The sequence below is a fragment of the Bubalus bubalis genome, chromosome 8 (genome assembly GCF_019923935.1).
Source record: "Bubalus bubalis isolate 160015118507 breed Murrah chromosome 8, NDDB_SH_1, whole genome shotgun sequence".
NCBI lineage: Eukaryota > Metazoa > Chordata > Mammalia > Artiodactyla > Bovidae > Bubalus > Bubalus bubalis.
This window is the reverse complement of record NC_059164.1, coordinates 10,345,418-10,362,298: the sequence shown is the minus strand read 5'-3', so window position 1 is coordinate 10,362,298 and position 16,881 is coordinate 10,345,418. Positions and strand designations below refer to the sequence as shown.

The window sequence follows — 16,881 nt, the reverse complement described above, 5'->3', positions numbered from 1 at the left end:
TATATTTCTTAAGGATAAAAGTTTAAGGGGCTGTAAAACCCACCAAGAATGGGAGTACATATGTACACATGTAAATGGCAGCTGTTTGTTCAACTTAATTAGTTTTCTTTTCAGCAAAAACATAACCAAAACATCTGATGAAGAAGTCCAACAAAATAGTTCTACTCAGTTCAAACTGGATCACAGATGTATATATCATACATTTGTGCAAACCAATGGAAATAAATTTTCCCAATTATATGAGTTGCTCATTTTTGAGGTGAGAGATTGTATCAGTCAAAGTGTCAAATCAACCAAGTATTAACTAGGTACTTAGAGGGTAAAGGGTAGGAAAGAGGGTATGTAAATCTGTCCTTAAAAATATATTTGTGGTCATTCAGTATCTGATAGTCATGACATTACTCACAAATCAGAATCAGGCCCAATTTAAAGAAGGTGACAAAAATTCTTATATGGTTATCGTAGTTTTTGAAGAAGGCAATTAATCATAAAACAAAAACTCAAGTACAAAAAAAGGAACATTAATAAAAGGCTCCAATAGCAAATATCAATGACACTGGGAAGATTTTTCTCTATTTACTAGACTGAGGCAGGAACTCCACATACAAAACAAATGACTATTTTCCTCCTTGAGGAAAAGGAAATCAATGTGAAACAAACTGATCTATGTGAGGCATAAACTGCCTTCCACGGTGGTACTGATTCTATAAATTGCAAGTCTGTTTTTCTGAAAAAGCTACTGATCTCTAAATTAAGAGCTCTTAGGTTATGCCCATTATATATATAAAAAAAAAACCCTACATTTTCAGCCTTTCAGGAATCATTTTTAAAATATATTAACCTGTCATGTGACATTATAACCAAAAGAAAATTTAATTTTTGAGGTTTGTTTTTTCTTAACCTTGCAAGTAAATCCTGTATGTTAAGCATGCAACATAAAATGTGACATACCGTACAACCTAAGAATAATTACCTTTTCACAGGAGCATCGCCTGTCTGCTCATCAACAAAATCTCGTTTTAGTTCCTCAGGAACATCACTGTCACTGTCATATTCCTGATAGGCACTTTTTTCCTGTTCATCAGATTCGTACTGAAAAAAACCCAACAACAGTGTTAATGTAGAACCAACCTTTCTTGGAGTCTTTCAACACAATAAAATAATACCCAATCTTATAAGAAGCTTTAATTTTGCCATCAAAACCTTGTTAACCTTCCCTTTTCTTTATCATCATGCTACCTTAACCAGCTCAAAGGAAAAGAGAAAAATACAAACATACTTTCAAAAGCTTATAAATGCCCCAAAGAAAAAAAAGGTTTCCTATGAACAAACAAATAAAAAACAACACACACCCTAGAAGAGGAAAAGAGTGTATGTTTGATTAAAAAAAACTCTTCAAGTAGTTTCACCATACTTATTTCCATTTTGCTAATTTATTATAAAAAGCTGAAGGATAAAATTCTGACAGTCTAGAAGTACTAATTCAGCTTAATAAACACATACAACACACATGCTGATATTCTATCTAATTCATTATTTAATTCCAAGGGCAGCTTAGAAACTTAGGCTAAGCGTCCAGGGACTACTGAGAGCAAGGACAAAAATGACAGATTTGCTCTTGAGAGGCAGTGACTTTTCATCATCTTTTTGGCATCGTGGCCCAGTGCCAGTGTGGGAGAGGAAGAGGAGTCCATGCGCAACAAAGGAAGCATGGTAGTATCACCACTCACTGCCGATGAGCATTATAAATTAGTATGACTGAACAATGGCTAACATTTATTGCGTTTTAACCAAGTACCGGGCTAAGTGCTTTCATAAACTGCCCCACTGACTCTTCAAAACAATTCTATGAAGGAGTTTTATCCCCATATGCCAGTTGAGGAGACCAGTATGATGACAACATGTGAAGAAACTAGTCCTCTAATTCAACGACTACTTTTTGAGTCTAAAGCATTATGACAGGCTTCCCAGATGGCTCAGGGTAGAGTCCGCCTGCCAAGCCGGAGACGAGGGTTTGATCCCTGGGTCAGCAAGATCCCCTGGAGGAGAAAATGGCAACCCACTCCAGTATTCTTGTCTGGAGAATCCCATGGACTGAGGAGCCTGGTGGGCTACAGTCCATGGGCTCCCCAAAGAGTCACACACGACTTAGCGACTGAACAACACCAACAAAGCATTCTGACAGGTTGTTTCTAAGACGTGGACTCTGACCCTCAAGGACCTATGCTGTGCCTGGGAAGGTCAGCTCACACGTTAATGGATACAAACGAACATTAGAGACATTCTCCCCTACTTGTACACAACGTGATTCTGCTGACACTCAGAAAGCTGTTCCCTATAAAGTAGGGTCAGCTGCCCAGCACCACAGATCATTTTCAAGGATTCTGTGTTTGCAAGTTTCCCTACCTAATAAAACTTGTAACCCCAACATCAAGACTTCACAACACTTCCACAGTCGTGCATGGATGCATGCTGTGTGTGGAGTGGCAAACCCTTTTGAGTCACTTCACCTGCATACTCCCAACTGAGAGCCAACAAGGCAACCAACCCTCTCCCTTCTTATTTCGGCTGTAAACAAACGCCCTTTTCGCAGGTGACTTAGTGCCACATTCTTAACGTTTCTGTGCGTTTCACCGGTGATTTCACCGTCAGAATGTCCCCCAAGCACAGGACTGGTGTCGTCCAGTGTTTCCAAGTGCAAGAAAACTGTAAGTTGCCGTACGGCAAGAGTTAAGTGTGTTAGATAAGCTTCACTCAGGCAGGGGTTACGGTGCTGCCAGTTGTGAGCTCCATGCTAATAAGTCGACACTGTATATTAAAACACACGTAAAACAAAGGCTGTATACTGACCAGTTGGTGAAAATGCTGTGACCAGAGGCTTGCAGATACTTAATCCCATATGGTGCCTAAAAGTAACAGTTTTCTATTTGCAGATTTAGTGTTCCTGGTTACTTTATATAGAATACAACTGCCACAAAGAAAACATCAAAGGCAGTGGGAGATTAAAATGAACAAATCACTAGTACAGAGGGATACATTATTTCAAAAATATTGGACTGGCTTAATTCCTTTCCATTTAATCTATATTAACTGAGACAAAATGTCACAAAGAATCACTAAATTATCATTTTAAATAAGGTTTACTATGAAACAATTTCTACTTCACGATGAAACATGATATTGGTATATTTTCATGACCATATTTTTTAAAGGATAGTTTCACTTAATAACAAAACCCAAGACCATGGAGACAAATTCAACAGCTTTTTGTCAAATGTGCACAGTTTGCACTGCATCTTCATCAAATTCAAAATAAAAATCGTACCCAGTCCCTCTGGAAATTCTGCAGAGCAGAAGGACACATCCAAACTAAAAACTGGAAACACCCTGTAGGTAATGGTGAAGCAAGCATTCCCACACTGTAAATACGGGAAAACTGAGGGTCACAGAGTCACAGTAGCTTGCCAAGAGCCACACAGTTAATCAATAAAAGTCATAATCATCAGCTGCCTGCAAATCTTGCCATCAACTCACACTACTTCGGGTTTATGTTTTTTGAACTGCTCAGAGTGTTGTTAAAACACTACTCCTATATAACACAAGGAGCCCAACGTGACACTGTGATGACCTAGAAGGGTGGGGTGGAGATTCAGGAAGGGGGGTATTTATATACATAGTCATGACTGATTTGCATTGATGTATGGCAGAAACCAACACAACATTATAAAGCAATTATATACCAATTAAAAATAAATAAATGTACAAAACAAAAACATGAAACTCCTAAATGCTCAAAATATTCCTAGCCAGTAACCAAACAAGACATTACCCTTTCTTGGTAAAGGGGATATGGAACAAAATGACTCACTTAGCTGCCCAAGAGTAGAGTTGAGAGAAAAGTGCAGACGATCTATTCTCGCATACATCCATCTATCCAACAAATCATGTTAACTGTGCAGTGAAGAAACTACACTCCTATTCCATCAATAATCTGATAAGAATATAAAGCAATCTAATAACAACATAAAGTAAACATAAAGACAAAGCTCATCATTCAAAAGGTCAATGTCAACAAAATGTACTGGAAAGCCATTCATTTCCAGTGCAAACAGTAACACGGGTGCCTAAGTATAAAGGTAGGAAAGTGGGTGGTAAATATATGAACCTATGCGTGTGTGCTTAGTCTTGTCTGACTCTTTGTGATCCCATGGACTGTAGCCCTCTAGGCTCCTCTGTCCATGGATTTCCCAGGCAAGAATACTGGAATGGGTTGCCATTTCTTCCTCTAGGGAACCTTCCCAACCCAGGGATTGAACCTGTGTCTCTTGTGTTTCCTGCACTGGCAGGTGGATTCTTTATCACTGCATCATGTGGGAAGCCCGATAGGTATGAAAGGAGGGCAGTAAATGTATGAACAAATCTAGCCAATTACTTTGCTCACTGGGTACCAAGACTCTTGATAAGAAAACCCCACTTAGATTCCACAGTATGTTTTAAAAACACCACATACCCCATTAGAAGCCAGGACATCTTCTGTTTCTTCATCTTTGTGGTCCGCCTGAATTTCAAATGGATTTCCACCACTGCAGTACTGCTCAAACAAGGTTACTGTTTTTGAGGAAGTTGCAGATGACTGCTTACTGGGTGAAACCGATGGGGAACGAGACTGTTCCATGAATTTAAATTCCTAGACATTAAAAAAAGAAATGAGCCAGATTCCTTTTTGCAACAACAATACAATTCAAGTACATAAACATGGGTTTGACCAAACTCCAGGAGATAGTGAAGGACAGGGAAGCCTGGCCTGCTGCAGTTCACGGGGTCGCAAAGTACTGGGCACAACTTAGTGACTGAACAACAACAACATAAACATATTCCATCAGTGCAAACGGAGAGTTAGTAAAGAAAACCATCCTGATTCTTTACATTATTCATTTTTAAATCTCATAAGTTTTCTGAAAGCACAAACTTGCACACACATGTTCAAACGTTTTCCTAAAGACAATTCAGTAAACTGACATCACTTAAAACAGAGCTATCTGCATCAAGCTATTTTTGGCTTACTTTATGGAATGGCACAGAATTTTTAATAGCTTCAATTCAAATGATAATTCTAAAAATTTTTACCCAACAGCAAAAGTCCCAGTAGGGTAGTTTTAATCAACAGAGTCATTTATAAAAGCTAATTGTTGGCAGGTCAAATAGCTTACACCATTTAAGATACTCTATGTGAATACAATGAAAACCAAGCATGCAACATATATCTTTCTCTGTTCTGGTGGTGGCGGTGGTTTAGTCCCTCAGTCATGTCCGACTCTTGCGATCCCATGGACTGTAGCCTGCCAGGCTTCTCTGCCAATGGGATTCTCCAGGCAAGAATACTGGAGTGAGTTGCCATTTCCTTCTCCAGGGGATATTCCCAACACAGGAATCGAACCCAGGTTTCCTGCACTGCTGGCAGATTCTTTACCAACTGAGAATTTGTGTGTGCCTGTACCATACACACAATTGATGGCTAAATACAAATTCAAATAAAATTATTTACATAGAGATTCTAAAGTCAATGCTGGAATTTGAAGTAATATAAGGAATCATCTTAATTTAATAACTCTGCTGCTGCTGCTACTAAGTTGCTTCAGTCGTATCCGACTCTGTGCGACCCCATAGGCAGCAGCCCACCAGGCTCCCCCGTCCCTGGGATTCTCCAGGCAAGAACACTGGAGTGGGTTGCCATTTCCTTCTCCAATGCATGAAAGTGAAAAGTGAAAGTGAAGTCACTCAGTCGTGTCCAACTCTCAGTGATCCCATGGACTGCAGCCCACCAGGCTCCTCTGTCCATGGGATTTTCCAGGCAAGAGTACTGGAGTGGGGTGCCACTGCCTTCTCCGTTAATAACTCTAAAATAATGTTAAAATTAATATTAATTTTGCTATCTTTAAAACATTTATTAATCAACATGTTTCATTGCATTTAATATCACCATTTTAGGAAAGCAATATGATAAACCTGGATAATAAGTAAGCTATTATACAATATGAGCGTAAACACTATTCCATTAAAAAAAATCCTTTTAATCATGTATTCTTTACATTTATCCAGAATAAGAAAATTCCTTCTAGAAAGATATTTCTTCCAGAGGCAAAAACTAAGTGCAGGAGACCTTCTATAAAGGAATCTAAATTTATATACTATATTCTGACACTGATATTTGTAGGACATTGTCTAACACACAAGAAATATTTATCTACACTATGTTTCAATCAAGAGAAAAAACAAATCAATTAAAGATATTTTCACAGATTACAGGATTCAAGGAATCAATTAACTAATAAAAACTAGTGGTATTTTTTAGTAAATGCCTCTTTTATCCCTGAGGCCTTTTCTCATTACAGACAAATTTATGAGTTGCAGCAGAAATCAAGAACCTACTGGACCCTTTAAGAAATGACAGATTTTCTTCAAATATAAGCACTTTCACTAAAGACCATCAAAATATAACTGATTATTTTTCTGCAAGATTTAAATAAAGCAGGGACCCTCTTCTGAAATCTAAAGAAAACAAATTACTTTAATTGTGATTCTTTGCAGGCAAAAGAGTTTTTCGAAACTGTATAAACTGAAATTAGTAAAAAGTGACAGACTGTGACATCCATAAAAGTGTCATCCTTGTAAAAAAAGGCTTATTACTAATCACTTTTAAGGAAGAAAGAAAAGGCACTCTTCCCTAATTTAATTATTTTATAAATGCTTTCATGTATCTGGTTTGCTTTTAAAGGTTACTAAATAAAAAACTGATTTATCTGTTCTTAAACTTACATGAAGTTGCAAGATGCTGAAATTTGACTTCACAGGACAAAGCTCCCAGGTCTCATTCTCTAGAAACATTCTCAGTTCATCAAGCCTCGTTCTTAAAAACAAATAACGAATAATCCCAAAAGTAAGAAGAAAAGCACACTGCACACAAGAATTAACGTAACAAAAACTATTACAGTTATCATTGTGATCATAATCAATTTTGAAAATCCATTCAGACCAATGTAGTAAACACAAACATTTGCTTTTATATACTTATCTGTAAGAGAAAAAAACCTCAAGTATTTACCAAACCCAAGAATATTTCTACTATATTGCAAAAATAATAAATGCAGGGAAAATGACATTTTTATTAAGGGACTAAACTAAGCGACTCACCAACTCATGTACATAAGATATCCTTTAGCTAATGACATATCATTGCCAAAAGAAAAAAACAAGAAATAATTTACAGGGTTTAAGAAACCATAAATACTGACAAATGTTTTATGTTAAAAAGCATAGATCTTAATCATTCTTACTAAACCACAATATCAAGGTGATTATCACTCTCTAAATATATTTTAGCTCAGTGCCTATCTATCTCTACACAACATTTACAAGATAAATTAGTAAGTATGGCACTTAAATTAACAAGCAGTCACACATTATACTGCTTACTGTTTTCTGAGTGTGTGCATGTGAGTGTATGTATGTTCAGTAGTGTCCAACTCTTTGTGATTCATGGACTGTAGCCTGCTAGGGTCTTCTGTCCATGGAATATTCCAGGCAGGAATACTGGAGTGGGTTGCCATTTCCTTCTCCAGGGGATTTTCCTGACCCAGGGATCGAACTCCCATCTCTTGTATCTCCAGCACTGGCAGGCAAATCCTTTACCACAAGCACCGCCTGGGAAGCCCTGTCTGTTCGGTAATCAGTATATATACAAGCAATTCCAGAGAAACAAATACTTCCTTCTTGTTAATGCAGGAATAAAAGGGCCAGTGCCTGTCCTCTTCCTACAACAAGCCTCACTGCTGTTACTAAAATCATGCTGAAAACAAAATCTAGATTTTTAAAACAAAAACCCACAGGTTCTAAATTAAAGATGGAATAAATGGTAAAATCTGTGAAAAGCAGAAACTGTTCAAAATATTAGTGTTTTTAATAGACAAGGGCTTTAAAGTATCTACTATAAACAAGTTAAACAAAATACAGAAAAAAAGATGCACAAAATGGATAGAAAGAAAATTTTTTTAAGAACTGCAATAATAAAAACAAAAAAGAATCAAACATTCTATAACTGAAAAAAATACAATATGTCAAATTAAAATTGGGTAAGTAAAACACCCCGTTTTACTTCCCTGGTGGCTCAGACGGTAAAGCATCTGTCTATGATGTGGGAGACCCAGGTTTGATCCCTGGGTTGGGAAGATCCCTTGGAGAAGGAAATGGCAGTCCACTCCAGTACTATTGCCAGGAAAATCCCATGGACAGAGGAGCCTGGTAGGCTACAGTCCATGGGGTCGCAAAGAGTCGGACACGACTGAGCGACTTCACGTTCACGTTCAAGTAAAACACCAGATCACAGAATTAATGAACTTGAAGACAGTTTGATAGGAAATAGCAAACCTGAAGCACAAATGGGGGAAAAAAAGGGAAGAAACAGAAAAGATCATAAGAGATAGGTGATGTTGTCAAAACATCTAGCATGCATACAACTGGATGGAGAAGATAGAGAGAAGCGCAAAAGAAACATCTGAAATGGTAGGTCATGGCTGAGAATTTGGCAAAAGTGGTTGTGCCCATACCTGTCACCATTTACAAAAATTAACTTAAATGAATCACAGATCAAATGTAAGAACTAAAACTATGACGCTTACAACTCTTACAATTCTACAAAGAAAAGATAAATCAATTTTAAAATGGGCAAATGCTCTGAACAGATATTTTTTGTAAAGAAGATATATGAATGACCAGTAAACATGTAAAAAGTATCATTCATCAGGCAAATACAAATCCAAACCATAAGGAGGTACCGCTTCACAACCACCAGGATAGCTAAATCAAAGAGACAACAAGAGCTAGCAAGGGTTTGGAGAAGTTAGAACCCTTATATAGTGTTGGTGGAAATGCAAAATGGTACAACCACTTTGGAAAAGTTTGGTAGTTCCTCAAAATGTTAAATATAGAGTTACCATATGACCCAGAAACTTCACTCTGTATTGGTTTTCTGTGGCTACTATAATAAATTAACAAAAACTGGGTGACTTAAGGCTTAAGGTGGTGCTAGTGGTAAAGAACCCATCTGCCAATGCAGGAGACTTGGGTTCAATCCCAAGACAGAGGAGCCTGGTGGGCTACAGTTCATAGGGTCGCAAAGTGTCTGACACGACTAAAGTGACTTAGCACGCACACACAGGTGACTTAAGACAACAGAAATTTATAATCTCACAGTTCTGGAGGCCAGAAGTCTGAAATCACAAGGTGGAAATCAAGATGTCAGCAGGAATACACTCTCTCCAGAAGCTCTAGAGGAGAATCTGTTCCTTGCGTCTTCCGATTTATGCTAATTGTTACCATTCCTTGGCTAGTGGCCATAGCACCCCATCCTCTACCTGTCTTCACATAACTTCCTCCTATATGTGTCTCTGTATCTGTATCAAGTTCCCTTCTATCTCTCTTTAACTGTGAAGGCATTAGGGCCCACCCAGATAATCCAAGATAATCTCACCACAAAGTCATTAATTTAGTCATATCTACAAAATATTTTTTCCAAATAAATTAACATTTACAGCTGCCAAACATTAGGACCTAATTTTTGTTGGGGAGGGGGGGAAGGGGGACAGAGGGAAATAGACAAAACATTTGTCATCTTACTACACATTCCTAGATACATACCCAAAGAACTGATGATATACGGCTATGCAAAAACTTATACAGAAATGTTTACAGCAGCATCATTAGCAAGAGAGTTCCAGGAAAAAATGTCTATTTCTGCTTTATTGACTATGCCAAAGCCTTAGACTCTGCGGATCACAATAAACTGTGGAACATTCTTAAAGAGATGGGAATACCAGACCACCTTATCTGCCCCCTGAGAAACCTATATGCAGGTCAGGAAGCAATAGTTAGAACTGCACATGGAACAAAAGACTGGTTCCAAATAGGAAAAGGAGTACGTCAAGGCTGTATACTGTCATCCTTTGTTGGGGTTCTTTAATGAACCGGGACCTGGCGGTCGGGAGGCGACGATAAGAAAGTGAAAGAGAGAAAGAGGCTGATACTCCCTGGTTTACGCAGAAAACCAATAAAGTCCTTGACACAGGACTTGCGTCTCTCACAAAGGCACCAGGCGCCCTCTCGAGGAGGGGTGAAGGCACAGGGCACCTTCTTGAGAGTCTTAGAAGCCCAGGCAGAAGAGTAAGCAAGGCTGGTCTCTGCGTTCTAAGGAATCAGCCAGAGAGAGAGAGAGAGAGAGAAAGAAAGAAAGACATGGAGACCCAAGCTCTGATGGAGCAAAGGTGCATTAAAGAATTTTCTGTGAGTATATATAAGCTGTGGTACAAGAAGTTTCTTACGACTGTGATCAAGATCAGAAAACCAAGCATGTAACAACTGTTACCAAGGGAACAAGGGATTAATAATTGCCACAAGGTCAGAAGACCATCCATATCTCAAGAAAGGGGATCGAGACTAAGTAGTTTTGTCGTAAAGAGAATGTTTACTAAAGGAGACTCAAGCCTGTCTCACACAATGACCCTGGTTCCTGGGAGCAGCATTCTGATCCGCTTGAAAAGAAACAAAGGACCTGTGAGAAACAGCACGTAGGAATCCTCCTGTTAAACATTCCCCGACAATCCTTCATATTTAACTTATATGCAAAGTACATCATGAGAAACACTGGGCTGGATGAAGCACAAGCTGGAATCAAGATTGCCGGGAGAAATATCAGTAACCTCAGATATGCAGATGACACCACCCTTATGGCAGAAAGTGAAGAGGAACTAAAAAGCCTCTTGATGAAAGTGAAAGTGGAGAGTGAAAAAGTTGGCTTAAAGCTCAACATTCAGAAAACTAAGATCATGGCATCTGGTCCCATCACTTTATGGCAAATAGATGGGGAAACAATGGAAACAGTGTCAGACTTTATTTTTGGGGGCTCCCAAATCACTGCAGATGGTGACTGCAGCCATGAAATTAAAAGATGCTTGCTTCTTGGAAGGAAAGTTATGAACAACCTAGACAGCATATTAAAAAGCAGAGACATTGCTTTGCCAACAAAGGTACATCTAGTCAAGGCTATGGTTTTTCTAGTAGTCATGTATGGATGTGAGAGTTGGACTATAAAGAAAGCTGAGCACCAAAGAATTGATACTTTTGAACTGTGGTGTTGGAGAAGACTCTTGAGAGTCCCTTGGAGACTCTCAAGGAGATCCAACCAGTCCATGCTAAAGGAGATCAGTCCTGAGTGTTCATTGGAAAGACTGATGTTGAAGCTGCAACTCCAATACTTTGGCCACCTCATGCGAAGAGTTGACTCTGAAAAGACCCTGATGCTGGGAAAGACTGAAGGCGGGAGGAGAAGGTGACGACAGAGGATGAGATGGTTGGATGGCATCACAGACTCAATGGACATGGGTCTGGGTAAACTCTGGGAATTGATGATGGACAGAGAGGCCTGATGTGCTGCAGTCCATGGGGTTGCAAAGAGTCACACACGACTGAGCAACTGAACTGAACTGAAAAAGTGAAAACAACCCAAATGTCCATTAACTGAGGAAAGGATAATCAAATTATGGTCTATCCATACAATGGAATATTATTTACCAATGACGAAGAAAGAAGTTCTGTTACATGCTCCAACATGGATGAACTGCTAGAAATATTCTAAGTTAAAGCCAAACACAAAAGGCCATATAATGTATGATTTCATTTTTATGAAATGTTTATATACAGGCAAACACAATGGGCAAATTGTGACAACAGAGACAAAAAATAAGTAAGTGATTGTCAGATGCTACAGCAGGAGAAAAGTGCCAGTTAACCGGCAAAGGGTTACTTTTTGAAGTGATAAAAATATTCTGAAATTAGACAGTGGTGATGCTGTTGTTGAATTATTAATCTATACTTTATAGGAGTGAATTTTTGGCATTTTTGGTATGTGACTTATATCTCGATGAAGCTATTACTATAGAACAATTATTGAGATAGACAGGACTCTAAAAGGCACTCTAAAATCCCTAAAGATTGTCTGTACTATTGCCCAGGACTAAATATGATGAAGACCACCCTGTGATTACATCACCAAATATGGAAAAAAGGGATTCTACTGATATAAGTAAGATTACTTGAACTGCCTTGAGTTAATCAAAACAGAAATTATCCAGGTGAAACAAACCTAACTGAACAAGCCCTTTTAAAGTAGACCTTTTTTCTTCTCCTGATAAAAGATGGGGAAGTCAGACAGAATTGCTGGCTTTTGAAACCAAAGGGGTCAAGTGCAAGGACCAGAGACATAAGAAGCTAAAGGCTTTTTAGCTGATGGGTAGCATGAAAACAGAAACCTCAGTCCTAAAACCACAGGGAACTGAACTGGGCCAGTGTCTTGAATGTGCTCAGATGCAGATTCTTCCTCCAAGTCTTCAGATGAAAGATCAGCTAACACCTGGATTTAGGCCCTGTGAGAACCTAAGCTGGGAACCTAGACAAGACATCCAGACTTTCACAGAACTGTGAGGAAACAAAAGGGCGTTGTTTTAAGCTGCTAAAATTCATGGTATTCTATTACACAATAATATAAAACTATTATGGTGATGAAAGATACCAACTCACAGACTGAAGCTTAGTTATACCTACATATAAAAAGTATAGAAAATAATATAGAAAGTAAAATATATGACAATAACATTAAAAGGGTAAGAGAAGGTAAATGAGTTATAAAGTTGGTTCCTGCATTATTTTGGAAGCATATTAACCTAAGGTCAACTGTAACAGAACAGGAATGCATATTGGAATGTTGATGGTAGCCACTACCAGAATACACATTTTAGGCTGACAAAAAAGTGATTTGAAAATTGAAAAGACACAGTCAATCCAAAAGAAAGCAGAGAGAGAAAAAAATGAATGAAAACACAGTTATCTACACTTTTAGAAATCAAACAGCAATATGATGGGCTTAAACCCAACTATGCCAATAATAAATTACATGAAAATGAAATAAAGGTCCAATCGAAACACAAAAATTGTACAACTGAAGGTTAAAATTAAAAAACCATATATGCTATTTATAAGAAGCATGCTTGAACTATAAGGTTGAAGTTAAAAGCAAAACTAGATTGAAAGTAAAAATTACAGACATGATTTCATAAAATTATGAACTACAAAGGAAATCTTATCAAAATTCTTTCTTCATCTATTAAAATGATCAATATTGTATTTTTCCTATAGCTGTGAAATAGTGAATTAAATTTATTAATTTTTAAAAAGTCTAGTCAACCTTGTATTCCTGTATTCAACTCTGCCTGTTCTTGAAGTATTGTCTTTTTTTAGATATACTGGATATAACGTGCCCATCTTTTGTTCAGGACTTTTGCCCTTAAGTTCTTTTGAGGTACTAACCTGTAATTTTCTTGTTTGTAATGTTTTGGCATTAGTGCTATGATGGCCTCATAAAATAAGTTATAAAGCATTCCCTCCTTTTCTATTCTCGGCATTGGAAGGCAGATCCTTAACACCTGGACTACCAGGGAAGTTCTTTTCTACTCTCTGAAGGAGTTTGTGTCCGACTCTGTGCGACCCATAGACGGCAGCCCACCAGGCTTCCCGTCCATGGGATTCTCCAGGCAAGAATACTGGAGTGGGTTGCCATTTCCTTCTCCAATGCATGAAAGTGAAAAGTGAAAGTGAAGTCGCTCAGTCGTGTCCGACTCTAGCGACCCCATGGACTGCAGCCCACCAGGCTCCTCCATCCATGGGATTTTCCAGGCAAAAGCACTGGAGTGGGGTGCCACTGCCTTCTCCAATATGTTGATATTACTTCCCATTAAAGGTTTAGAAGAACTGACCAGTGACAGCAACAGGCCTGGAGGTTTCTTTGTGGAAATGCTTTGAAGCAAAGACTCAATTTCTGTAAAGATACAGGACTACTCAGATTTTCTATATTTTATCAGTTTATTATGTTTGATTTTACAAGGAATTCATTCATTTCTATCTAAATTGTCAACTTTATTAGCATAACGTCTGTATCATTTTATTTTATTTTTAATGTCTTAAGATCTATGTGCAAGTATGTTCAGTCACTTCAGTTGTGTCCTACTCTTTCCGACCCCATCCACTGTAGCCCACCAGGCTCCTCTGTCCATGGGATTCTCCAGGCAAGAATACCGGAGTGAGTTGCCATTCCCTCCTCCAGGGGATCTTCTTGACCTAGGAATCAAATGCGTGTCTCCAGTGATTTCTGCATTGCAGGCTGTTTCTTTACCACTGAGACACCAGGGATGCCCCTTAAGATCTATAGATATCCCTTTAACTGATGATATAATCTCTTTCTTTTTCTTGCCCAGTTTTGCTAAGTAGTATTGTAGATTTCCTTCTATTATACATTTACTTTCTCTTTCATTGACTTCTCAGTTCAGTTGCTCAGTTGTGTCTGACTATTTGCGACCCCATGGACCACAGCACGCCAGGCCTCCCTGTCCATCACCAACTCCTGGAGTTTACCTAGACTCATGTCCATTGAGTCTGTGATTCCATCCAACCAGCTCATCCTCTGTCGTCCCCTTCTCCTCCCACCTTCAGTCTTTCCCAGCATCAGGGTCTTTTCAGAGTCAGCTCTTCGCATCAGGTGACCAAAGTATTGGAGTTTCAGCTTCAACATCAGTCCTTCCAATGAACACCCAGGACTGATGTCCTTTAGCATGGATTGGTTGGATCTCCCTGCAGTCCAAGGGACTCTCAAGAGTCTTCTCCAACACCACAGTCCAAAAGCATCAATTCTTTGGCGCTCTGCTTTCTTTACAGTCCAACTCTCACACCCATACAGGACTACTGGAAAACCATAGCCTTGACTAGATGCACCTTTGTTGGCAAAGTAATGTCTGCTTTTTAATATGCTAAGGCGATGGCACCCCACTCCAGTACTCTTGCCTGGAAAATCCCATGGATGGAGGAGCCTGGTAGGCTGCAGTCCATGGGGTCGCGAAGAGTCAGACACAACTGTGCGACTTCACTTTCACTTTTCACTTTCATGCACTGGAGAAGGAAATGGCAACCCACTCCAGTGTTCTTGCCTGAAGAATCCCAGGGACGGGGGAGCCTGGTGGGCTGGCGTCTATGGAGTCGCACAGAGTCGGACAGGACTGAAGCGACTTAGCAGCAGCAGCAGCAGCAGGTTGTTCATAACTTTCCTTCCAAAGAACAAGTGTCTTTTAATTTCATGGCTACAGTCACCATCTGCAGTGATTTTGGAGCCCCAAAAAATAAAGTCAGCCACTGTTTCTACTGTTTCCCCATCTATTTGCCATGAAGTGATGGGACCAGATGCTATGATCTTCGTTTTTTGAATGCTGAGCTTTAAGCCAACTTTTTCACTCGCCTCCTTCACTTATACTGACTTCTACTCTTATAATTTATCTTCCCACTATTTCTTTAGGTTTAATTTGCTGTCATTTTCTAAACTTTTTGAAATGTAAGCTTAGGGCACTGATTTTCAAACTTTCTTCTTTACCAAAAAATGCATTTAAAACTAAAAATCTCCCCCTCTGCTTTAGTTATACCTCACAATTTTATATTATATGTTTATTAACATTCATTTTTAAATATTTTCTAATTCTCAATATGGTTCCTTCTTTAACATGGAAAATAGGTTGCTTAATATCCAAAAACTGGCAGATTTTCTAGTTCTCTCTTATTTATTTCTAGTTTAACTCCAGTGTGGTCAGAATATGCTCTGATTTCAATCTTTTGACTTTTTCTTTTTCAAAGACTTGTTTTGAGTCCCAGCAATTGATTGACTTGGATTAACTGTCCTTCTGCTCTGAAAAAAAATATGAACTCTTCAGCTATTAAATATTATAATGTATACATACATATATGTGTAAACATATATATATATATATCAATATATCTACATAAATTAGGTAAATTTTATTAATATCTGGTCTAACATATATCCGGACTGATTTTTTTGTCTGTTTATATTACCAATTACTAAAAGTGGCATGTAAAAATTGTCAACTATGATTATAAATTGTCTATTTCTTCTTCTAATCTGAATATTTTTGCTTTATATATTTTGATTTTATCTTAGTAAGAGCTTACAAATGTACGACTGTTATACCTTCCTAACGAAAATCTATTTATCATCATGAAGTATCTCCTTTACTTTTAGTAATACCTTTTGACTTAAAGTTGACGATCTCTTAGGAATTTCTTTCATCTGATATAGAGTGTCTACAAAAACCTACCACAAATATCATACTTACTGGTAAAGTACTGAGTGAAAGAATGTCCCTTGTTGGCACTTCTATTCAAAATTGTACCAGAAGTCCTAACCAATACAAATGTTAGAAAGTAATATATAAAACCATCACTATTCACACATGACATATTATATACATGGGCAATTCAAAAGAATTTCCAATTAAATTTACTAAAATGCTAATTTAACCCCCAGATCATAGGAATCCTAGGTCAATACACTAAATCAACTCACATGTCTATGTGTGTGAGAAACGACAAAAGCAACACAATTCAGAATAATATTTATAAAACCACAATATTTACATAATGCTCAGCCATGACTAGTAAGTGGTGACACAAGTTAAGAACAGCAGTTAACTCTGACGAGGCTACTGACTGAGAAAAGTACAAGAGATTCTTCGGGGATACTGGAAAAGTTACATATATTAACCTGGGCAGTCTATGTAGTGCGTGTGCCTGCGGGCTAAGTCACGTCAGTCGTGTTCGACTCTGTCCACGGGGATTTTCCAGGCAAGAATACTGGAGTGGGTTGCCACGCCCTCCTCCAGGAAATCTTCCCAACCAAGGAATGGAATCCGCAACTCTTGGGTCTCCTGCACTGTAAGG

General features: G+C 38.4%; 1 protein-coding gene across 3 annotated transcripts in view; it reads right to left on the bottom strand.

Annotated features, from left to right (window-relative positions):
- The window catches only part of VPS50 (VPS50 subunit of EARP/GARPII complex), a 131,061-nt gene that overhangs the window by 35,600 nt on the left and 78,580 nt on the right, over nucleotides 1-16,881 (bottom strand). For all 3 annotated transcript variants that reach the window (XM_006078319.4, XM_045166346.1, XM_045166345.1), the window contains exons 17-19: nucleotides 6,817-6,907; nucleotides 4,511-4,687; nucleotides 974-1,092 (exon numbers count right to left, since the gene is read on the bottom strand). In XM_006078319.4, coding sequence (XP_006078381.3) covers nucleotides 974-1,092; nucleotides 4,511-4,687; nucleotides 6,817-6,907 — 387 coding nt within the window. The remainder of the gene's footprint in view (nucleotides 1-973; nucleotides 1,093-4,510; nucleotides 4,688-6,816; nucleotides 6,908-16,881) is intronic.